At 37.8% G+C, this 24,764-nt stretch overlaps 1 protein-coding gene across 1 annotated transcript in view; it reads left to right on the top strand.

Moving 5' to 3' along the window:
• USH2A (usherin) overlaps positions 1–24,764 on the top strand; it is a gene marked incomplete at its 5' end in the record, with an annotated part of 770,156 nt that overhangs the window by 375,496 nt on the left and 369,896 nt on the right. Inside the window, 3 exons of the mRNA XM_082666701.1 lie at positions 8,802–8,961; positions 10,523–10,694; positions 15,888–16,035. Coding sequence (XP_082522827.1) covers positions 8,802–8,961; positions 10,523–10,694; positions 15,888–16,035 — 480 coding nt within the window. The remainder of the gene's footprint in view (positions 1–8,801; positions 8,962–10,522; positions 10,695–15,887; positions 16,036–24,764) is intronic.

The following is a 24,764-nucleotide window of genomic DNA, read 5'->3' as shown; positions in this document are numbered from 1 at the left end:
AGAAATATCACAACTATCCACACACAGAAATACCTTCATAAGAGCCAAGAATTCCCGGTTAGGGGTTATAGCACATGGGTGAAGCACAGAAATAAGAAAGATGCATTGGGGAGGGCAAGAAAGATAGATTCATATTATCCCCATCCCTCCTCCCCCAAGCCCAAGCAGCCCAGCATGGAGAGAGACACTCTCCCCATGGGAGAAGGAGAGTAAAGTGAGCATCTGACTTCACCACAGATCCTAGATCTGGTCTGTCCCAGCACCAGGCTGACTCCTAAGGCCCCAGGTAGCTCCATGTGTACTCCCATGAATCCAGGCCCCTGATTTACCCTGCACCTTCTGGCTCCAGTAGCCCCAAGCAGGTTTTGTAGCACTAGGCAATTTCTACAACACCAGGTTCCTAGCAGGCCCCTGCAAACCCAAGGCCCCAGCTCAACCCTGCACCAGGCTCCAGTGGCCCCAGGTGACTCCTCCAGTTCCAGATGTCTTCCCTAGCTCCAGGCTCTCAGCAGTCCAACAGGAAACCAGGCCACTGGTCCACGCATATGCTAGCCAGCTCCAGTGGTCCCAAGCAGATCCCGTTTACCAGGCCCAGCCTTTACAGCCCCAGTTTTAAGTCCAGCTCCAGCACACATACCCAGGCCCTTGGCCTGACCATGTGCAAAACCAGCTCCCAACAAGTACGAGCCAGCTCCTGAGGCCCCAGGTCACAGGCTGATTCATGTAGTTCCAGATCCAGGCTTTCCCTAGCTCCAAGCCAACCCTCATGCCATCGGGCTCCAGGTCTGCTCTCACAGTACCAGGCTCGTGGAATATCCAAATATTGGATCAGCTGCTACAGACCCAGATGATGGGCCCACCCAGTAGTTCATGGCACCTGGTTGGCCCCCTGGAACCAGGATCCATGTCAGCTCACATAGATACAGGTCCCAGGGCCATCACCACAGACTCAAGTGCCAGGCCTGCCCCAGTGGATCCAGGCATTAGGCTGGTCCTAGGTAATTAAGAGATGCCTACTTCCTTCAATGAGCAGACACCGTGATCCATAAGGATCATGAATAATCAAGGAAATATGACACCACCAAAGAAAACTAATAAAACTCTAATGACTAACCCTAAATAAATGGAGACCTATGAACTGTCTGACAAAGAGTTCAGGATAATCCTCTTAAGGAAATAGAATGAACTACAAGAAAACAAAGATAGAAAACTAAATGAAATTAGATAAACAGAATAGAAAGCTCAGCAAAGAAATAGAAATCATTAAAACAACAACAACAACAAATGAACAGAATTCCTAAAGTTGAAGAATGTAATGACTCAACTGAAAAATTCAATAGAGAGATTCAAGAGCAGACTCAACCAAGCAGAAGAATTCGTGAACTAGAAGACAGGTCATTGGAAATCATCTAGTCAGAGGAGCAAAAAAGGAATGAAAGAGAGTGAAGAAAGCTCACATGAATTATGGGATACCATTAAAAGAATCAATTTACACATCACTGGAGTCCTAGAAAGAGAAGAGAGGGAGAAAGGGGCAGAAAGCTTATTAAAAGAAATGATAGCTGAGAACTTCCCAAATCTGGGGAGAGATTAGAACATAGAAGTTTATGAAGGTAATAAGTCACCCCAAGTATTCAATCCAAAATGATCTTCTCTGAGACATTATAAATAAAACTGTCTAAAATCAAAGACAAAGAATTTTAAAAGCAAAAAGAGGAAAAATTTCTCACAAATAAAGGAACTTCCATAGGTCTATCAGTGGATTTCTAAGCAGTAACCTTATAGGTAAAGAGAGAGTTGGATGATATAATCAAAGTGTTGAAAGAAAAATAAAATGCTGACCAAGAATATTTTTGCCAGCACAGTTGTCTTTCTGGAATGAAGGGCACAAAAACTTCCACAAACAAACAAAAACTGGAGTTGATCATTACTAGACCTGCCTTATAAGAAATGATGAAAGGAGTTCTTCAAGTTGAAATGGAAAACTGCTAACTAGTAACATGAAAATATATGAAAATATAAAACATACTGGTATAGGTGAGTATATAGTCAAATTGAGAATACCCTAATACTGTGATATGGTGGTGCATTAATCATTTAACCCTAATATAAAGGTTTAAATATCAAAAGTTTAAAAAATAACTATAGCTACAATAATTTCTTAATGGATACACGATATAAAAAGAGGTAGGGCTTCCCTGGTGGCGCAGTGGTTGAGAGTCCGCCTGCCGGTGCAGGGGACACGGGTTCGTGCCCTGGTCCGGGAAGATCCCACATGCCACGGAGCGGCTGGGCCTGTGAGCCATGGCCGCTGAGCCTGTGCGTCCAGAGCCCCGCAACAGGAGAGGCCACAACAGTGAGGGGCCCGCGTACTGCAAAAAAAAAAAAAAAAAAGGTAAATTAAGACATCAGAAACAAAATATGGGTGGGTAATAAAAGGGTAGAGTTTTTGTATGTGATTGAAGTTAACTTGTTATTAACTTAAAAGAGACTGTCATGAGATGTCTTATGTAAGCCTCATGGTAACTACAAAGCAAAAATACACAAGTAGATACACAATAGTTAAGGAGAAGAGAATCAAAGAATACCACTGTAGAAAATCATTATCTCCCAAAGAAAGGCAGCAAAAGGGGAAGAAAGGAATAAGGGAACTATAAAACAGCCAGAAAACAGTTAATAAGATAGTATTAGTAGGTCTTTACCTATCAATAATTAACTAAATGGAATAGAGTGGCTGAATGGATTAAAAAACAAGATCCTACTATATGCTGCCTACAAGGGATTCACTTCAACTTTAAGGATACACATCAATACACATAGAGTGAAAGTGAAGGGATGGGAAAAGGTATTCCGTGCAAATGGAAATCTAAAGACAGCAGGAATAGCTATCAGAGAATATCAGACAATACCAGACAAATAATATCAATATCACACATAATGGACTTTAAGTCAAAAACAGTAACAAGAGACAGGGTCATTATACAATGACAAAGGGTCAATCCATCAACAGAATATTAACAATTATGATTAAATATGCACCCAACATAAGAGCACATAAATACATTAAGCAAACACTAACAGATCTGAAGGGAGAAATAGACAGTAGTACAATAATAGTAAAGGACTGCAATAATCCACTTTCAACAATGGATACACCAGCTAGACAGAAAATCAAAAGAAAAATATTGGACATGCACTTCACTTTAAACCAAATAAGCCAAATAGACATATCCAGAACATTCCTCCCAACGGCAGCAGAATATACATTCTTATCGAGTGCACATTCTCCTGGATAGAGCATATGTTAAGTCACAAAACAAGCCTTAGAAGATGTAAGAAGACTGAAATCATACCAAATGTCCTTCCTCTCCAAAATGGTATGAATCTAGAAATCAATAACAGGAGAAAAACTGAAAACTTCACAAGTGTGTGGAAATTAAACAATACACTCCTGAACAACCAATGAGTCAAAGAAGAAATCAAAAGGGAAATCAAATAAAATCTCAAAACTGATGAAAATGAAAATACATCTACCAAATTTATGGGATGCAGCAAAAGCAGTTCTGAAAAGGAAGTTTATAGTGATAAATGCCTACATTAAGAAAAAAGAACTATCATAAATAAACAACCTCCCTTGACACCTTAAACAACTAGAAAAACAAGGACAAACTAAGCCCAAAGTTAGCAGAAGGAAGGAAAGATAAAAGATTAGAGCATAAATAAATAAATAAAAATAAAAGAGATTAAAAAACAGTAGAAAAGATCAACAAAACCTAGAGCTGCTTTTATGAAAAGAGAAACAAAATTGACACACTTTTAGCTAGACTAACTAATAAAAAAAGAAGAAATATCAGAAATGAAAGAGGAGATATTACAAGTAATACCAAAGAAATGTAAAGGATCATAAGAGACTACTATAAACAATTATACACCAACAAATTGGACATCTTAGAAGAAATAGATGAAACATATAACTTAGAAACATATAATTTACCAAGACTGAATCATGAAGAAACAGAAGATTCGAACAGACCAATTACTAGTAAGAAGATTGAAACAGTAATCAAAAACCTTGCAATAAAGAGAAGCTCAGGGCCAGATGATTTTCCTGGTGAATTGTACATTTAGAGAAGAATTAACACCAGTCTTTCTCAAACTCTTCCAAAAATTGAAGAGATGGGAACACTCCCAAGCTCATTTTACGAGACCAGCATTACCTTGATAACCAAAGCCAAATAAGGACACTACAGGAAAAGAAAATTATAGGCCAATACTCCTGATGTATAGATGCAAAAATTTTCAACGAAAGAGTAGAAAACCAAATTCAACAGCACATTAAAAGAATCATACACCATGATCACGTGGGATTGATCCCTGGGATTCAAAGACAGTTCAAAATATATGCAAATCAATAAATGTTATACACCACATTAATAAAATAAAAAATAAAAATCACATGATCATCTCAATAGATGCAAAAAAAATTTGGCAAAATTCAACAAGACAAAAACTATCAACAAATTGGGTATAGAAGATATATTCCTCAACATAATAAAGGCTATATATGACAAATTCAAGACTAACATCATACTCCATGGTGAGAAGTGAAAGCATTTCCTCTAAGATCAGAACAAGACAAAGATGCACACTGTCACCACTTTTATTCAACATAGTACTGGAAGTCTTAGCCAAAGAAATCAAGAAAAATAAATAAAAGGCATCTTAGAAGGCAAGAAGTAAAATTGTCTATGTTTGCAGATGACATGCTACTATATGTAGAAAATCCTGAAGATGCCACCAAAAAACTATTAGAACTAGTAAACGAATTCAATAAAGTTGCATGATACAAAATCAGTATATAAAATGCAGTTGCGTTTTTGTACACTAAGAATGTATATGCTCTTTGCTCACTGTAATCTATACCCAGCACCCAGAGTGATATTCACGAAATCTATATCTGACTGCTCTGTTCAAAATCTTCTCGTGGCTTCCTAAGAAGGTTATCTCAGATTAAAACCCAAAATCCATACAAAGACTTATAAGGCTCATGTGATCAGGTCCCTTATTAATTGTCTGATGTCATCTCTTCTTTCTGCCTCTGCTCCAGCCTCACTGGCCTCCTTGCCATGTCCATTCTGGGGATGTTCCTCCTTTCAAGTCTTTGCTCTCCTTGTTTCCTCTCCTGGAATGGTCCTTTGCTTAAAATCCCCACAACTTTTACCCTCACTCCTTCCAAGTCTTTGCCAAAAATATCATCTTGCTGCTGTGGCCTCCACTGTTTCTTGCCTTTCTTTTTCTTTCAGTTTTATTGACATATACTTGATATACAGTACTTCATGAGTTTAAGGTATACAGCATAATGGCTTGACTTACAGGTATTGCAAAATGATTATGACAATAAATTAGTTAACACCGCTGACTCTCGCCTTTAAAATTACTGAGCACTCCTGATTCTTCTCTCTCTGTTCTTTGTTTTCTGTGGCACTTTTCATATTTTATAGCAGGAACAGCCTTAAACCCTGGTCAACATTCAATTTAAAGCCATTTTTTTTATTGGCGTATAATGGTTTTACAATGTTGTGTTGGTTTCTGCTGTACGTTGAAGTGAATCAGCTATATGTATACATATATCCCCTCCCTCTCGGACCTCCCTCCCACCCCACCCCTATCCCACCCATCCCCTATCCCACCCATGTAGGTTGTCACAGAGCACCGAGCTGAGCTTCCTGTGCCTTATAGTGGTTCCCACTGGCTATCTATTTTACACATGGTGATGTATATATGTCAGTCCTAATCTCCAATTCATTCCACCCTCCCCTTCCCCGCCACGTCCACATGTCTGTTTTCTACGTCTGCATCTCTATTCCTGCCCTGGAAGTAGGTTCATCTGTACCATTTTTCTAGATTCCACACATATGCATTAATATATGATATTTGTTTTTCTCTTTCTGGCTTACTTCACTCTGTATATCCGAAAATGCAACAACTTGCTCACCCATAAGTAGTCTGGGGTAAACCCTAACTATGAATGGAGGACTTGACAAGATTTGGTATTTTCTACTTCAATCCTGGGTCACCAGTCATACCGGCGCTCTCTAGCAACATGGCCCTTCTAAGCATGCTCACTTCCTCATCCTGGTCTCCCCCAGTCCTGACTGTCATATACATGGATGCTTCCCAATCTATGGAGGAGCTTATTTTTTCAGAGTAGAATCCCGGCACAGACAGTAATCCTGGAACTAATACAGGAAGATACTCCCATTCTGGGTGAGTTTAGGAGTAGATATTCTGCGTGAGTTTAGGAGTTCCTTGATTAAGGTCACCTTCAAAGCATGGAGGCTGTAGTGTAAAAGAGAATGGGGCATTCTATGATAAGGAGATACTTGGTATGGTGATACTATGATGATGCTTTCTGACCCCACCAGCTCAAGATAACTAAGGACTCCCAGATACGCAAGTCTGCCCCACATACGGGTAAGGCTCAGGCCACCTTTGAACGCTACGACTTCTTCACCACCTGCAAATTAGGTAGCCAGATCCCTGCCTCCACAAGCTAGAATGCAAGAAAGCAAGAAAACTGCCCACCACAAAGAGTTCACTGGCAAAAGAGCATTGTAGCATCCAGTCAGGTTTGCAGCTGACCAAGACACTCTGGTATGGCTGGGAGAGATTCTCATGTAAAATATTCCAAAGTCACTTGGAATCAGCCCCATGGAATACAATTTCTTGCTGGGGCATGTCCTTTCAGAGAAGATTGTTGTATTCTCATATTCAAATACTACAGCTTTTCCCTAGTTGCACTGACTTACCCATCTGGGATTCCCCCTTTCCCCTAGGCTCTGTGTCCTCCTTGGTTTTGCTCCTGAAACTGGCTTTTGAGTCAAATCCCCAGCTTCCCTTTCTCAGGAATGCAAGGAATTCAGACAAGTGGGAGGGACGAGAGGCTATGGTCACCAAGTTTCTGAGAATCAGAAGGAGAAGATGACGAAAACAGGGAAATGACAGATATAACATGTTAGCATATTAACACATTATAGTTTTGGCCAAGATTGGACCTGCTAGTAGGACATGTTTTGTGCCTGAAGTTATCCCACAGTAAATAATAGTTTGCTCTCTTTGTAGCATCTGAGGCCACTGTTCTCTTGATTTTTAACTTTATAAGTTTCATAGAATGTTTCTCCAAATGAAAGTACCCCAGTTCTGTCTAATTTGTGCACACAGGGCATAGCTGTTCCTGCCATCTCTCAGAAGTCCCTGGCAAGCCCAAAGTTTTAACACCAACTTCAAAGTGTCCTTATAACTTATCTTCTGACCCCATTGCCTGAGGGTGCCCCCCCTTAACTTGATACCATCAAGTACTTGTAGGATAAAGTTGTGAAGCAAACAAGCCTTAATCAAAGCATTGCAAGTCTCTTCTTGATAATCACCTTTTGTTCTAGAGTAACTATATTTAGTGTAAAAAATGTTTTTGCCTTTCTTCTGATGGCCTACATGTTTAACCAATTGATTATACTTTGCATGAAAATCAAAGTGTTCTCTTCCCAGTTTACTTTTGCTGTCAGTGCAATGCAGTATCTATTTCCCTGAATTAGGCTGCATTTCATTCATCTTTTAAACATGAAATTGTAATGGTTCAAGGTTAATGATCTTTAAAGAAGATGTGTTGCTTACATTGTAACTACCTTATTTCAAAAGTATTCCAGAAAATAATGATTATTTCTAGTAGTATAAAAATGTGACTGATGTTTAAATCTTGGTAAAGTTGACTGAACTTCGCTTAGATTCATTCAACAAACTAATTATTGTGTACCTTTATAAAAGGAGTGTTTGGGGTATTTTAGAATTAAATTAGTAAATTACAGATTAGTTTCTTTTAACACAAGGGAATATGGTATCCATTAGAGAGGCAGACAGGTATAAAGTACCAGGGAAGTTCAGGGGAGGGAGAGATTATGCTGGCTAGGGTACTAACCCACTCTCTTGATCAACTATACCTAGCTCAACTATATCTAGATCATCTCATTCATTAATTCTTTCTTCATTTATTCAAACATATATTCGAACCTACAGTGCTCCAGACATTGTGCTAGGTATTGAGGATGCGAAATGAATATAGCACCATTGCTTCCTTTACAGTGTCCAGTCTGATGGATCAGATAGTCATGGAAACAAATCATTATGACACAGGGTTGTAAGCGCTATGCTAAAGCATGTGCGAAACCCTGGGAGACAAAGGAGAGGATGATAGCTCCACCTTGTGCCAGGGGTCACGGCCCAGTGCGTTTGGGAAATCTTAAGAAAGAAATTGTCATTTGCACTGAGCCTGGACAACTTGAAGGTCAAATAATACGTAGTTGGTCAGGTGGACAGGAGAAGAAAAAAATTCAACAAAAGGAATTACAAGAGCAAAGTCACTCTTATAAGCTATCTATTTGCATTTCAAAAGCCAGACCTGTTGTCTTCAAATATGTCTTTAAAATAATTTAAATGTCTCATTTATTTTTGAACAGAGCCCTTGAACTAACTCTAAACTCAGAAAATGATTTACCTGGTCACAGACAATCAAGAAAACAGCCAAATTTGTTCAAAGAAAAAGTTTGACTGACACTTCTCTATTTACAACTGACCATAGTATGTTTAAAGGATAAAACAGCCTATATTTTATTGCTATTGATTTGTATGTCTATTGATTCTTATTTTAAACTTTAACAGTTCTAAGAAGTAGGAAAGTAGAGAATAAGTGAGATCTCCTGAATCAAAATTATGACGGTAAATACATTCTTGTTTCCTCCACCCCCTAGATTTAGTGGCCTTTACGCCCCACCAGTTTCTACTCAGTGCTTGCACATGTGTGGGATGTACAAACAGTTCCGTGGTCATACTGTACACGGCACAGCTGCCACCAGACCATGTGGATCCCCCAATTCTGACCGTCCTGGATTCTAGAACTATATCCGTACAGTAAGTAGAAATGTTGTCACTGTCACACACTGGTTCATGCAAGAATCCCAGTGAGTTCAATCAAGGGAAGGGTTTGTGACATAAAATTAATTTTATTGTGATTAAATGCATAGAGGTGATTAGTTCAGTGGTTCTGGGAACCTTTGATTATCACTTGCCAACTTAATTTCCATTTTGTCTTTATGCAATCAGGCTGAGCTACACATGTATGCAGATTCTGTGCAAACTTCAATAAGGGAAAAACTGACCACTTACTTACCTTGGGCTTTTTATATGTGAGGCATTATTTGCAATGTTTTGGAATTAGAGAGCACAATTATATTTCTTCTTTTTTTTTTTGCGGTATGCGGGCCTCTCAATGCTGTGGCCTCTCCCTGCTGTGGCCTCTCCCGTTGCGGAGCACAGGCTCCAGACATGCAGGCTTAGCGGCCATGGCTCACGGGCCCAGCCGCTCCACGGCATGTGGGATCTTCCCGGACCGGGGCACGAACCCGTGTCCCCTGCATCGGCAGGCGGACTCTCAACCACTGCGCCACCAGGGAAGCCCATATTTCTTCTTTTTGATTACAAACTAAGACTATCTTGTTCCCCAGCATTTGAAGTCAGAAAGAAGCTTTCGCATATTGGCACGTTCAGATTATTTTTGATATTACTGATCCATTTGCTAATACGTGAGGTACAAGGTATATTGCAGTAGTGAATTAAAACTCAATAGACCTCTCTTCCCACTAGCTAATACTTGTTTACTTTCATTGCTCTTGGTCTCTGTTTTCTCATCGGTAAAAGAGTTTGAACTGAAGAAATTATGATATTCATTTAAGCTGAAAAACACTGTGATTTATATCCCATTGTTCCAGGTCTATACTCTTCCATTGGCTTTCACAGCGTCCCAAGCTGAGCCCACTTTATTTACCTTAAAAGATTTCCCACTATGATAATTATTTCTCAATTTACCAATTTCTGTCTGTTCCATGACTTGTCCTACTCATTCCCACTGACACTTTGTAACCCTCATCTGGAGTATTTTTCCTTCTGCCTACCAATTCCCATCCATCTATCAAGTATACAATCGTATGTATCCAGGCAGTGTGTCACCTCATTCAAGAAGTCTTATCTGAGTACTTCAGCCTTTCCAATCTCAGCTTTTCTTCTATAGTTGCATATTACCTCTATGTTAGATTGCTGCATTTCTCAAGACAATTATGGCTTGAAAATTATGCAATTATCTCTCCCTCTCATTTCTCAGAAGTTCTCAGTACTTTTCCCAATTCTTGTTCTATGGCTTAAGCTCAAAATCAAGTGCTCACTCATACATTTTTGTATTATTAGCTAATTAAAAATATAAATAACTAGAGAGCAGGTACTATGTCATATTTTTATACCATTCAGAATAGACATTTAATGACTACTTGGGTTTTTTAAGTGAATCACTTTTGAGCTCTCAGTGTGTTTCTTTACAGTGGCATAAATCCAAGTTCATATGTGTCCTTTAAAAATCCCGCACATTTCAGATTGGACTTGAAGGTATGATGATAATAATGCTATATTTTTTCATTCCCAGGTGGAAACAACCAAGAAAAGTAAACGGAATTCTAGAGCGCTATGTACTATATATTTCAAATCACACGCATGATTTTACAATTTGGGATGTCATCTATAATAGTACAGAACTTTTTCAGGATCATGTGCTGCAGTACCTTTTCCCTGGTAATAAATACTTCGTCAAGCTGGGAGTAAGTTCACTTTACTTTTATCAGTTTCTCTGTCCCCATCGTTCCCCTTGCTGCTTCCCTTTCTTTTGTCTCATCTTCTCTCCATGCCTCACTTAAAAATAAACAAAACAAAATTCTCTTGTATTGCTATTTACACTGAAATCTCACTTCAAATACAAAGTGAAAATTCTGCTGATCTGATACCTACATATTTATTTTATATTATGCCAAACAATAGAATAACCATCTGAATCAGTAGGTTTTTCCAAATCTAATTTGGGATTATCAGAAATTATTTCTTTTTTATTGTCTGTAGAATGTCATAATTGTTGAGGGCTTTTTAGAAAATGCTTGGATTAATAAAGTTATTTCCCCATGGGGCTTGTATTCATTTGAAAAGCAATGTGCAGTATGAAAATATAGGTCTTATATTTTTAAATGAAGGTTTAAATGACCCCCAAATATTCTTGATTATTATTATACCCTGGTTTACATTACACTTCTGTCTCAAAAGAACAGTCACTTAATAAAACCCTAGAATCAACACGGTTTAGACAGGCAATAGCATTTTTTAATGCAAAATAGCACGTTTACACAAAGGTCTTTTAAAAGACCTTGATATTACTGTGGAATTTATACTCAGCAGATCCTTTTGTTTTTTGATGAAATATAATCTTTTTTAAGTTTAATAGCACATCTGAAAATAACTGAATATAAACATGAGATTGTCCCTATTTGTTTTAAACACACTCTTCATTTTATAGTAATACCTATATAAGGATATTTGCTTTGATAAATGCCATAGAAAATATTCTGCTCTTGATTATGAATAAATTTACATTTATGTAGACACTGTGTATGCATTCATTTCACTTAACATGCTCTTGAATGCTCTAAATATTATACCACAAGAAAATAAACTACATTCAACTGTTGCTGTCTGACCTGACACCATCAAACAAGGGCAATCAGACAATGTTAAAAATCCTGTTCAGAACTGGCTTCATGTGCCTAGGTGTTCAGCACGCAGATGGGTTTCTGAATCAGCGATTGGATTACTTACCTTTATTACCCAAGATATAAGAAGTGTATGAACTTGCTTTTCAAAAGCTAATACAGAAATCCACACTATTTTCAAAACAGTGGTGATATCAAAATAAGAAAAGTCCCTATGGTTTAGAAGCAACTAAAATTAAACAGAAATTGTGTTGCTCTTGGTTTGGATTAGAAGGAAGCAGAGGATAGGAGACAAATTTCTACTTCCAAGGCGATTTTTAGGCTATTCTGCGCAGTCAATGAAAAGCCACCTGAATCTTCCATGTTTTATAAACCTGTAATACCTTGAAAAATAAATACCACTAGATTGGGAGTCTGCTCTCTTGAGTTTTAATTCAGATTTTGCCACTAACTGAATGACCTAAGACACATTCACTTAAGTGCACTGAGTCTTAGGCTCTTCAAGCCTAAAAGTAAGACTTTGAATTAAATGATTTTTAATGTCTCTTTGAGCCCTAAAATTCTATGATGCTAAAAAGGTGACCCCAAATAATATTTTGTGAAGTCGAAGGAGACCTGTCAGCCACTGAATGATGTTGGTGCAAGATGTCATAAAGACGTGGAAGTCTTTGTCCCAACTCTTGTTAGGGAAGTAAATTTGCTCATATTATTTTTGATTTCACTGTATTTGTTAGGGCAGAAAATACACTGATACATCTTCAGGAAGTATTCAACTAAAAGGTTTTTTACTTTAACTCTGTTAACCCATAAATTTAATGAACCAGAACGTTTTAGGTTCATCTTGGTTAATTGAGGAACTCGTGTATATTTACAGTTTCAACATAATAACTGGCTTTCAAGGTCATGAGATTAATAGGTGGAGATCAGGTTCTCAGCCACGTGGAGTTGCCTCTTAGCATGCTAAGTGCTAAGGAACAAAACATACAGATAACAAAGCATTTAGGCAGGCATTAGAGAAAAATACATGGGCATTCCATGTGATTTACTCCAGACTGGAGCAGGTATGTTACTTCATGTGGTTTCGTGTAATTTCCCCTGTTGCCTGCATTAGAAACTCCTAAAGGGTAGAGACTGCATATATCGGCGGAGTTAAACAAGGTGTCCGGAAACTGGAAGCTCGCAAACAGTTCTTGAAAGAATGAATGAATGAGTGAACACTGAGTACATTTATTTCATAAAGAATCTGAGACTTCCAACGTGAATCAAATAACTTGCTGTAAAATGTCAGAGTTAGGGACTGTGTGGTTCAAAATACGAGCTCTTTGTCCTAGAAGAAACAGTATAATATTTTGTTCCACTCAACAAATGGTATTGCAAAGTGTGGTAGCTCCTGGTTAAGATAATAAGCCAGCAATTAAATAAGGAAGCTTGTAAGACAGGTATCGAGATATGTATGGTTTGATAATATTCATATTACTTTGATAGTTTGATAAATTCATATTAAAAATATTCACATTTGCCTCTTGATGAATGTTAAGTATATTTCCTGGAAAGGTTCTTGGAACTGATGAGCTTTAAATTTTCTAAAGATCATTTCTAGATAACATGGCCTTGTTCTTTTTCTTCATACTTTAAAAACATGCGGCATTCTTAACATCATCAGACGCTACTTATCTGAAAACAACCTCTTAGAAAAGAGAATGCTAGTTTTAGATGTTCTTAATAGTCATGATTTCAAAAATAATTGATAAACGCTTTTATTAGTTATGCATTTTACTGTACCAAAATTGAATCTCTTATTTGGACCGGTTACTCATCACTTCAGGGTGGTAGTATGACTCCTCAGTTTAAAACAGTATATTTGTAATTGATAAAAGCTATACCCAGAAGCAACTTTAAGAACATTTATTACCTTATTGAAGGAACTAAGATACTCACCCCACTCACCTAGCGCCTCTAAATGCATACAAAAAGAACGTGGGAAAAAAAGAACAAAATAAAATATCTTGCAGGTAATTCTGTTGTTTCAGCAACTCCTTTGTAAATTCGGGTTCATTTACAAGGAAAATTCTCTCATAAACTCCTTGGAGCCTTAAAAGGCTTTTTATCAAGTTGCTAGTTTATGGGTCTTCCATGACACACCCCAACAAACAGTCCTTCCAAACCAGAGGATGTCTTTATTTATTCCAGAATTCCCCATCCCATAAAATTCTCAAAACGAAGTAAATTTTAATTCACGCTCTGTTTTAAAAAATACATAGTGAAATGTCACATAGTACATACAGTATTTCTCTGGGAGAGATGGCGGGGGGAATTCTTAGGCCACAAATAAGAAAAACAATAGTGACAAAGAGACTATTAGAATTACATCCCAGTGTGGTTTGAGTTTCAGCATAACATGCTGCAACATTTTTCCCCTCCTAAGGAAAAAAAAGTCTATGAAATGCCAGTGGATGGATTTATCTGTCTCTAAGGACTGGAAAGTATGCTCCTTTGAGCATTTTCCTTCGATAATTCAGCTGTCTCACACAGCCTCTTTTCCTGCCACGTTTTCTGGTGGACTTTTAGCACGTTGGAAATTTTTTTTTTTTTAATTCTTCTGTTTTAACGTTCAGGTAGTTATTTCTTGGGCTAATAGCAACATGTCCTAGGGCTTCGAATCAGGAGCTCAATTGATTTCTCCTTATTTGCCAAGATTCTGTTCTCAGGAGGAGTATGGTTTATCTCTTACAGAGATATGCACATGCCACAGCTGAGCATTAGAGGAAACCCGCAGAGGTTAATTAGGTCCCCAATCTTAATGCAGTTTCATGCCCAGGCCACAGTTTAGCCCATCTGAAACTTGCTTAACGCTGAGAAATTATCCTGAAGACATGGGTTACTGTTGTCTTCTTACAATAAGAGGTAAAATTGATCTCCGAGTCTATGGACCATTTATTGTTACTTAGAGGGAAGAATTTGAAGCTCTTTTGCAGCAACTTTACAAGTAGTATACTTCAGTATAAGAAAATACCTTTAAAATCAGTTAGCTTTCTTCTATCTTTAGGAGAAAGAATACTAACTGCTTTAAGTATCAAAAGGTCATTCCTTCAGTATCAAACTGGAAAGCTTGGTACAGGCCCGAAAAAATAGAGAGGGCTTTCGGTGTTTTACTATTAGTCATATCTACCTTCCATGAAAATGAACTGAATAACTGCCTGCCTTTTACATTGTCCTAGAATTTCGCTTCATTTTCTTAATGCTCGTGGTAAAACGTAATGCTTTTTGAAAGATCTTTACATCTTATTGTGTAAATTACAGTTGTAACTTAAAGAGGTACTGAGCAAAGCTTTAGCGTCGTTTTCAAATAGCTGCGTTATATAAAGACAGAATTGCTGATATTTACTAGCAGACATAGGCTGGAAAAACTGTGTGCATGTCTCAATTTCCTGGAGAAGTGCTTATCTCATATGTTAGGTAGGGGTGATATTTTCCTCACATGCTGAAACATTTATTTGGAATTGTTGGCAGTTTATGATGGAAATGTACACAGAAGTTTCTGAATATCCCTAATATCCATGAATCCATTTCTGGAACCCTCCCTCCTTTGGGAATTTGGGGGTTCTGTGAGCATTTTAAGTTTGTTGGCCACGTATTGAAGCTCAGTTCCCCCGGCACGTAAGTAAATGACTTGACCCTTAAAGCCAATGAACGTTCACTCAACAACTGCTTTGTTGTCAATTTATGAGAAATATTGTTTTATTCCATTTCACATTGTGTTCTACTTTAAACGTATTGCTCACGCTACAGTAAGTAGCGATTATATTTTCTGTGCTCTTTTTTTTTTCTAGGAATCACTTGTCCTGAAGTAGTCTTCAATCTCTAGTACTTTTCTCATATAGTGTACACAGTTGTGTGTGTGTGTGTGTGTTTAATTCATTCGAAGAACCTTTGTGTGAGGATAATTTCATCGTGGCTATTCACACAGTCAATATATGCCCCATCTCTAGGCTCTAACTTAGGACGTATTCATAATCCATATATTCTTTCATTCTGGGTTATTGCTTGATCGTTGGAGATGGATGTCTCGTGTCCTAAAAAGCAAACAAATTAAATGTCAAACCTCAGCAATGAAACAAATTTATTTGGGGGGTGGGATGTTAAGAGAGCATTATTTTGAAGGATCTGGAACTCTTTATGGTGAACTCTCTTTCTTCAATGCTCATCTAAACTTTGGGGCCCCAAAGTGAAATGTGCTCTTTTTGTCTCTCTGTCCAGGCTTGCACCGGGGGTGGATGCACGGTGAGTGAGGCCAGCCAGGCCCTGACTGAGGAGAGGGCCCCCGAAGGCGTGCCAGCCCCCAGAGTGCACCCGGATTCACCTCACTCCTTTAACATCTCCTGGACTGAGCCTGAATATCCAAATGGTAAGTGAACTCTTTTAGCCTCAAGTTAAAAAGATGATTAGCAAAGGTAAATTAATATTCTAAATGGCAGCTTATATGTGGTGCTTAATTTTTAATGATCATTTTAGCACATAAAATACCTGAGATAGTATCATTGTCTGTAGTTTAGGAGATTGTGGTTTTTAGGTTAACATACAATTTTGGTGGCTCAAAAGTGCTCCCTTTTGATAGTTCTTATGTACTGCATCTTATGGTTTAATATGTTCTGGGAGAGGTGAAGAGAACAAACCGGGATTCCCAAGAATGGCTTTGTGAGAGTGACATTATATTTTCAATGACTTTTTGGTTTTGACTGTTATTCATTCTTTCTTAGAGAAGTAGGGAGATAGAAAGTTCGTACACATACTGTATTTCAAACTGCTTTTGCTTTAATAAGTTTATCTTAAAAGGGACCATTTGGAACTCTGTATTTTTAATATGTTATTTATAAATAGTTCAGCATGCATACATTAAATATATATTCATTTATTCTTGTTTAACTTGAAATAGATTGTATATATTTCTAAGTGATATGTGTATATATCACATATATATGTGTATATATACACATATATATGTCTTTGAATAGTTTAGAGAGTTAGGTTAGCCAGTTAAAGTTTGCTAAAATAAAATCTTATAAAGAATTTGTAGTAACTTGGGACAGAAATTGCTTTATTCACTTACTGGAAATATCTTTAAGTTCCATATACCATAGTGTCATTTTTCCGCACTGGTCAAGCTTACATCACGTCAAATTTTGTTCCTCTTTAAGACAAATATCAAGAAGACTTTTAATATCATAGAAACTGTTTTAGGAAACTCATTACTGAAAACTGAAATGGCCTCTTTTACCATAGCCAGAAAGAATGAAAGAAGAAGAATTACAATTTTATTAGTTTGTCTTATGTTTACTATGATATTAATTACTCCAGTCATCTCATTTTAATTAAACTTTTGACAAATGCATGAGATATATTTGAGGTAAGGGAGAGTGATCTAGTAATTACAGTGAGTGATTATCTCTGCTATTGAAGTTATCCCTGAACTATTACAAATTTCCTAGTAAAAAATAAATGGATAGCTATTTGATACTTAAACAGTCAACAATCTTGTCATACTTTGTGCTCCACAAAGGAACCTAGTCTGTAGGTGGCAATGAAAATGCGAGTGATTTATTTCAGTTGGATTGCTCTTAACTGCTGTTACATGATTTGTTTAGTAGACATTTCCCTTCATCCTAATCAGTAGTTGTAACTATAACTGCCCCCAGAATCCTAGGTGGACGAAAGAAATACTTTCGACATTTCAAAGAATCTTTGTGTATTATGTGTTATATATTTACAAGCAGCTTTAAAATATATTCATTGAACCATAAGAATTTGGGAGATTTAGAAGATGGGTGTTAACACGTTCATTTATTCTAAAATCTTGTGTTTAATCACATCAGAGTTTTCAGAATTTTTACTGTGGGGCAATGGTTAGACATTTTTTAAGTAATAGTTTCATTAAAAAAAAAAAAACTTTCTTCTCTTCATTACTTCTCTCTCCACTTTCCTCAGATATTCCAGTGTTCAGTTTCTATCCTCCATTGCCTAGAGGAGGATCTGATCGTTGGATGTTTATCTTGTCACTTCATCTGTTTTCAAAGCTCCCATACTTCCCTCTAAAAACCCAAAGAATAAAGTCCAGATTCTTTAGTCAGGCATTCACATCAGCCCCAACTTGTGACTCGATCTGCATTGCCATAGCCTTGTAACACACTTTCCTTTTTAGCCTCCTGAAATACTTACGGCTTGGTGCAGGGTTGAAAAACATGGGTATGGAGTCAAATAGGCCTAGAGTCAAATCTTATCTCTGATGAGCAGTAACTGTGTTACTCTGGAAAATTTACTAAATGCCATGAACCCCAGTTTCCTTGGATTATAAAATTGGAGTTAATGATCCCTACCATCTCTCCAAATCTAACTCATTCCTCAGGACTAAATGTTAAGCCTCTTATTTTATGAAATCATTTCACTCTTTCTTGAGTGTAAGTCAAGCTTCCTCTCTTCTCTTGACCATATATCCTCTTCCTATGCCATCATCATGACACGTACTTCATTCATCCTTGGCCCAAATTTATTTGGGTACATGTCAAACATGCCCACCAGATGATAAGGACCACAAATCATTTATTTGTCTTTTCCTTCATGGAGCCTAACTCAGTGGAGTAGTTTCTGCTGATACCTAATAATACTTAATTTATTTAGTTGTGTCTTGTGAAAATTTCATTCAATCATTAGTGTATATGTTGTAGAGTCCTGACTCTTTAATGATACCAACAGAGAGGATAGAAGTAGTTACAGGCCAGATCCTGGGGTATGTTTGTTTGACATGTATTTGTTTCTGAAATATATTTGTTCAGCTGTGTGGGGTCTGGGACTAGGTGGTTTTTTTTTTTGGAGTTTGGATTTTGCATTTGACTTAAGAATTTTTAATTTTCTCTTCTTGAGTATGCCTAGTTCGAATTTAATGGAACTAGGCCCATATTACAGTACAGCTGCACTGTGGTTGCTTTGTAATTTCTGAATATGCTGAGGAAGAGTAATACAATTGGAAAATAAGATAGGTTTCAGCCTTATATTACTACAGATACCCTTTCAAATGATTTTAAATTGTGTTTCTCAAACATATCTGATTATTAGAACCATCTTGGGAGCACTGATTAAAGGAGTAGATTCTAGTGCTCCAACCAAAGACCTGAAAAATATCCCATTGACTTGGTTACCATCAAAAGAAGCAACCTGAGGATGTGGGAATGTCTTCCCTCTGGGTCTTTATTAAGATGTAGCAGGTCCAGAGGTATTTACACATTTAGACTGTCGTATTCTGTAAGGGGTACTGATTGTCTGGTTTTGTACACTCTAGGCTCCAAAATCTTGACTCTTAGTCAGCTATATACATAAAGGATTATTTCATTAGGACCTTATAAACATGAAAAAAAAATGTTGAGAAACAGTAAACCCACTTTCTATAAGAAGTATTTCCAAATGCATACCTAGATGTGACAAAATATGAAAGGTATAAAAGGTTCATACATAAATATCCACTTGTTGCCTATCAAGCAATTGGTAACCTGTAGCCAGCATGGTATAGGAAACAGGCTCTCTGCTTTATAACTGATTCGGATTTAAACTATCAGCTCCTACTCATTAAACTTGGGATAATCTTTTTTTTTTTAATTTTTTTTTTAAATTTATTTTCGGCTGCGTTGGGTCTTCATTGCTGCATGCAGGCTTTCTCTAGTTGTGGCGAGCGGGGGCTGCTCTTCATTGCGATGCGCAGGCTTCTCATTGCGGTGGCTTCTCTTGTTGCAGGGAGTCTGGGGATACTCTTTACCCAGGGGCTAGGAGCTTGGCCTCTTGGTTTCCGATTCCTCTCTTTCCTTTGTTCCCCAACCTGCTCCTGCCCCACAGCTTGTGCTGGGTAGCTTGTTCTTTGCTTCAGGACATGCTTCACATGCTCAGAGAATTTCTCCTGTTCTAGCATCTTTTGTTCAATGCTGTACCAGCAGCTCTAGTGCCTGACACATAATCGGTGCTCAATTAAAAAATATGTTGATTATCACTGTCAAAAAAAGAAAAACACACAGAAAATAACAAGTGCTGGAGAGGACGTAGAGAAACTAGAATCCCTGTGCGTCGTTGGTGGGAATGCAAAATGGTGCAGCTGTTATGGGAAACAGTATGGAAAAATCTTCAAAACATTAAAAATAGAATTACTATATGATCCAGCAATCCCACTTCTGGGTATTTATCCAGAAGAACTGAAAACAGGATCTTGAAGAGATATTTGTGCACCCATGTTCATTGCAGAGTTATTCACAATAATCAAGAGATGGAAGCAACCCAAATGTCCATGGATAAATGAATGGATAAACTAAATGTTGTATATGTATACAATGGAATATTATTCCACCTTAAAAAAAAAGAAGGAAACTGTCACATGTTACAGCATGGATGAACCTTGAGAACATTATATGAGTAAAATAAACCAGTCACAAAAAGACAGATATGACATAATTCCATGTATACGCGGTATCTAAAGTAATCAAACACAGGGAGACAGAATGTGGTTACCAGGGGCTAGGGGTTGGGAGTAAGGGGAGTGGAGAGTTTCTGTTCAGTGGATATAAAGTTTCAGTTTTGCAAGGTGAGAAAGTTCTAGAGATCTTGCCCAACAATGTGCCTATAGTTAACACTACTATACTGAATATTTAAAATGGTTAAGATGGTAAGTTTCATGTTATGTGTTTTTCGCCACAATGAAAAAAAAAGGAGAGATGTAGGGAGGATGTAATAGAATGCAATAAACTTTAAAACCAGAAAAAAATCAAGGTTAAGGACTGTGTTAGGTTAAAACAAACAAAAATTTAAATTAGTAATCACAGAAAGATATATGCATAAAATATACATCTGTTAAAAAAGAGTGAGTTCATCTCTTTTTGTGCAACTTCCTTTTCTCACTTAACAATATGGTGGTAACATCTTTCCATGGCAGTTACGTGTAGCTCAACTTCATTCTTTGGAAAGGCAGTGTAAGCTCCCACTGAGTGAAACCACAGCTTATGTGACCCATCTTTTATTGATGGACACTTAAGTTTTCATGATTTTACTATTCTAAAGAATGCTGCTTGCTATGCATTGCCTTAGTCTGCCGAGTACTGGGTCATTATCACTTGATTAACACCTAAGGCTTTGCTTCCTTCAAATATGCCCTGCTTAATCCTGGTGACTTGCTTCACACACCTGCAAAAATGGTGGTGTGACGCTCCACCTTTGTTTCTCTCTTCAAGAGTGCTTCACATCCACATTCCCTCTGGCAAAGGTGTTCTTTTCAGGCTGCAATTTCAGGCAGGATTTTAAAACCTCCGAAAAGAGCTACTTTTTAGGTCCAAGGTGGATAAGAACCCTTTATTCTGTAGGACCTTGGCTCTTCCTTTGTCATACCATTAGCCAGCAATGAGACGCAGCACAAAGGATTACTGTCTAAGAAATGTGTGACCTGTATTGTGTAGATTAAAATTGCATAATTAGAATTACGCTTTTGAGAGCTTCCAAATTCTCACGAGCTTTATCTCCTTTCAGAAGCTTTGGTCTTAGAAGCTGGAAATATGATTATTCCTCCCACTTGAGGTCTACTTTGCTAAAATCAGCATAGATATCCGACTCCACCAAACTTATTCCTCCTTGTCTAGCATAATATTTAGTAACATTTTCAACTAATTAGAATATATATATATTTAAAATACTAACTAAAACTATGAAATTCTTATCCTTTATTAATACTTAGAATTTCTTGTAACTCTCCACTATCCTTACCTAAGTAAATTTACCTAAAATAGTTTCCCTGTTAGACTGTGACCCACATGAGGGCAGGGATTCTATATGCATTGTTTGCTGTTCTAGTCCCAGCATTTGGCAGGGTGCCAGTCATGGAGGAGATAAGTATTAGACAGCTGTTGGATGGATTAGTGTTTACTGATGCCAGGGACAATAATCAAATGGTAATTGTGTTGATGTGAGAAGCATAAGCATATGCAATCATACAGTACACATAAATGCACATTTAGAGCATGTCATAGTTATGTAATACAGGTGGGATGATTTCAAAGGCAGTGGAAAGGCATCTCCGTCTTGGCTTACTGAAGGCTCAAAGTACATACTTAGAGACTCAGTCATTTGGCAGACAATTTCCTCAGCCTGGTAATTCGTAGACGTTCTAAAGAGAGACAGCATGCCAAGCTGGGTCTGCTTTGCATGCCTCACTGTGAAAGGCTATCTTGTTATAGCCGTCAGGATTCGCTAATGTCAAGATGGGCATGAGAGCTGGGCACCCGTTAGACAAGGGTCCCAGGGTCTCCTTGAGAAAGGAGAGAATACTTGAGGAGCCTATGGAAACATTTTCCTAATTTAGCCTTTTGTATTGATCCAGGGTTGTGAGAATTCATACGTGGATATGTACCAAGGAAGTGACAATAATTTCAGTAAGAATAGGAAAATTTTAGGAAGTTGATTATTTTTGCAGACTTATACATAGTACCATGAAGACAACAGAACATTATTGAAAGAAAGTTTAGTTCAATTTTTTGAGCACATATATTATTTCAGGAATGGGTGGTAAACACACTAATTAACTGTAGACATTTATACACACTCTGTATATGCTGTCCTTCACATTAAGAAAGGATATAGAGAAATTTTTAGAATGTATGTACATGAAGGTGTATGTGTAAATACTAATTAAGTGCTCTACCCATGCAGAGAAAGAAATATTTGATTTTCTGCTAATACTAATAATAGTAGTAATAGTAATAGCTACAATTTATATGTGCCAGGAGCTTTCAATCTCATAACTAGCCCAGGAAATAGGTACTGTTATTCCAACATTCAGATGTGGAAACTCAAATTTATAAGTATTAAGCAACTTAATTACTCTAGGCAAGACAGCTAGTTAAGTAGGAACGTAATACAAAACAAGGTGTGAATGACTCAAAATGCATGATTTTATTCACTGTAATCCTCACCTCTACTTTGTGCAGAAAGGCTCATAATGTAGGATTCCATGTAGCCATGTGAAAAAAAGATTTTTTTCAGATACTTTTACGGGTTCAGTGTCTCATTCTCAGTGCCAAGATTCAACACTTCTAAGATCTCTGTCCTGATTTTTCTCTGGTTTTAAAGGAATGACTATTTTTTTTAACTTTTTATTTTGAACTAACTCTCTTTTTAAACAGTCAAAATGTGAATCTATTTTCTTTCCTGGAGATACTCAGATTTCTTAGAAGAAACAGATTATAGAATTCGGTGAATCACTTAGGAAGATGGCTTGACAGTTTGAAGCAAACCTTGTGTAACTTTTATGAAACACCTCCCATCCGTTTGTCAGGTAGAATTTCCCAAGCACATTCTTTTTTAGATTCCGTTGATTCTGTTTTTAGGCAATCATAACAGTAATAAGGCATTCTTCCACGTTGCGAAAGCTGTTCTCTCTTTTCCTTTTTAATTGAAGGATCAAGTATTCACACAGGGAGATATCTGCCACATTCAATCATCATCCAGACCTTGGGGGGGAACCTCGGTTGACATTCACATTGCCACACTGGACTGGAAAAAACAAACAAATATGTTTGGAGCGTCTATATTCACTATGCGTGCTATTTTTATGACACACCAAAGCATTGTTGTTTAATTCTTACAGTAAACAGAATTCTTCAATGTACATAGAGATACCTTGTATTAAATGTACATTGTATTGTACTGGTATTGAATTTCCTTGGTTATATATGACAATCTATTGGGCACCTTAGGAAATACAATTTGACATAACCTGATGAAGAGGCACAAAGATACATATCCCAGTGGATGTGCTTTATGGACAATTATGATTCAGCTTCCCTGTGAAAATTAAACACCTTAAAAATTCTACCATTATGGAAGGAGAAAGGTGATAAACTTCAAACTGCTTATGATAGAGAGCCAGTGGGAATTAAGGATCCATTTTGTGGATTATCCACTGAAGAACTGAGTTTGTAGAACTGGATGAAATAACCTGATCCCCCATACCCCATAGCATAATATTGTTTTATTTTTTTATAGCTATCTTAACTGATTATTAGCACAAGAGGATAAGCAAGAGAAAAGCACAAAAAATACAATACGGTGCAATATAATAATTCCCTGTAATTTTTTATGTTGTATATTTTTCTTTTCCCTCTTTAGATCCTCTCTCTACTCTCCACTCAGCCCTGCATCCTACAAGGCTGACCTTTACTCACAGCATCAATGGGCTTCCTCTCTCTCTGGCTTCCTTTTGGTTTGTCCCTGGGCAGCAGCAGCAAGAGTTGAAAGAGTCAGAGGAGGGCTTCCCTGGTGGCGCAGTGGTTGGGAATCCGCCTGTCGATTTAGGGGACGCGGGTTCGTGCCCCAGTCCGGGAGGATCCCACATGCCGTGGAGCGGCTGGGTCCGTGAGCCGTGGCCGCTGGGCCTGCGCATCCGGAGCCTGTGCTCCGCAGCGGGAGAGGCTGCAGCGGTGAGAGCCCCGCGTACCGCAAAAAAAAAAAAGAATCAGAGGAGAAGGGAGTCTCAGAACTTTCTGCCGGGCTCTGGGCTCCAGGGCTGCCTTCCTCCACTAAAGGCTACAGCTCCTATCCAGTGGTCCTTCCCTGTCGCTGCAGCTCTTTCTCCAGCTTCCTGAATCAGTTTTCATCCTTTCCCCTGCAAATTTAAGGATGCTTACTGGCTCCTAGGAGACCTGATGATTTCTAACCGGGGATGCGTTATTATCACTTGGTGCTTTCCATTAACTCTACCCATATCCTTGTACATAGATCCTTCACTAAACTATCCTCATTTGTTCATTTGAGTTTCCATCAGGTTCCTACTGAGACCCTGACTCATGTCTAAATCTCATTTAATCCACAGTTAACACACACAATTTGGGGGGCTGGATGTAGAGTAAAGGTAAAATACTTCCTTTCATTCTGAGACTGGAAAAAGGAAATAAGTAAACAAACATAAATTCTATTTTGTTGCACTTCGTTTTGGCACATTAGACATTTTTAAAGCAAATAAAGGGGGCTGTGCTCAAAAGTTCTAGTTGCAGATTGTTTATCTAATACTCCTGTGATATTTCATTTTTAAATAGTAATCAACTTACTGATATCTCATTG

The sequence above is a fragment of the Grampus griseus genome (assembly GCF_964374135.1).
Source record: "Grampus griseus genome assembly, chromosome: 1".
Taxonomy (NCBI): Eukaryota; Metazoa; Chordata; class Mammalia; order Artiodactyla; family Delphinidae; genus Grampus; species Grampus griseus.
This window is presented reverse-complemented; position numbering and strand designations above follow the sequence as displayed.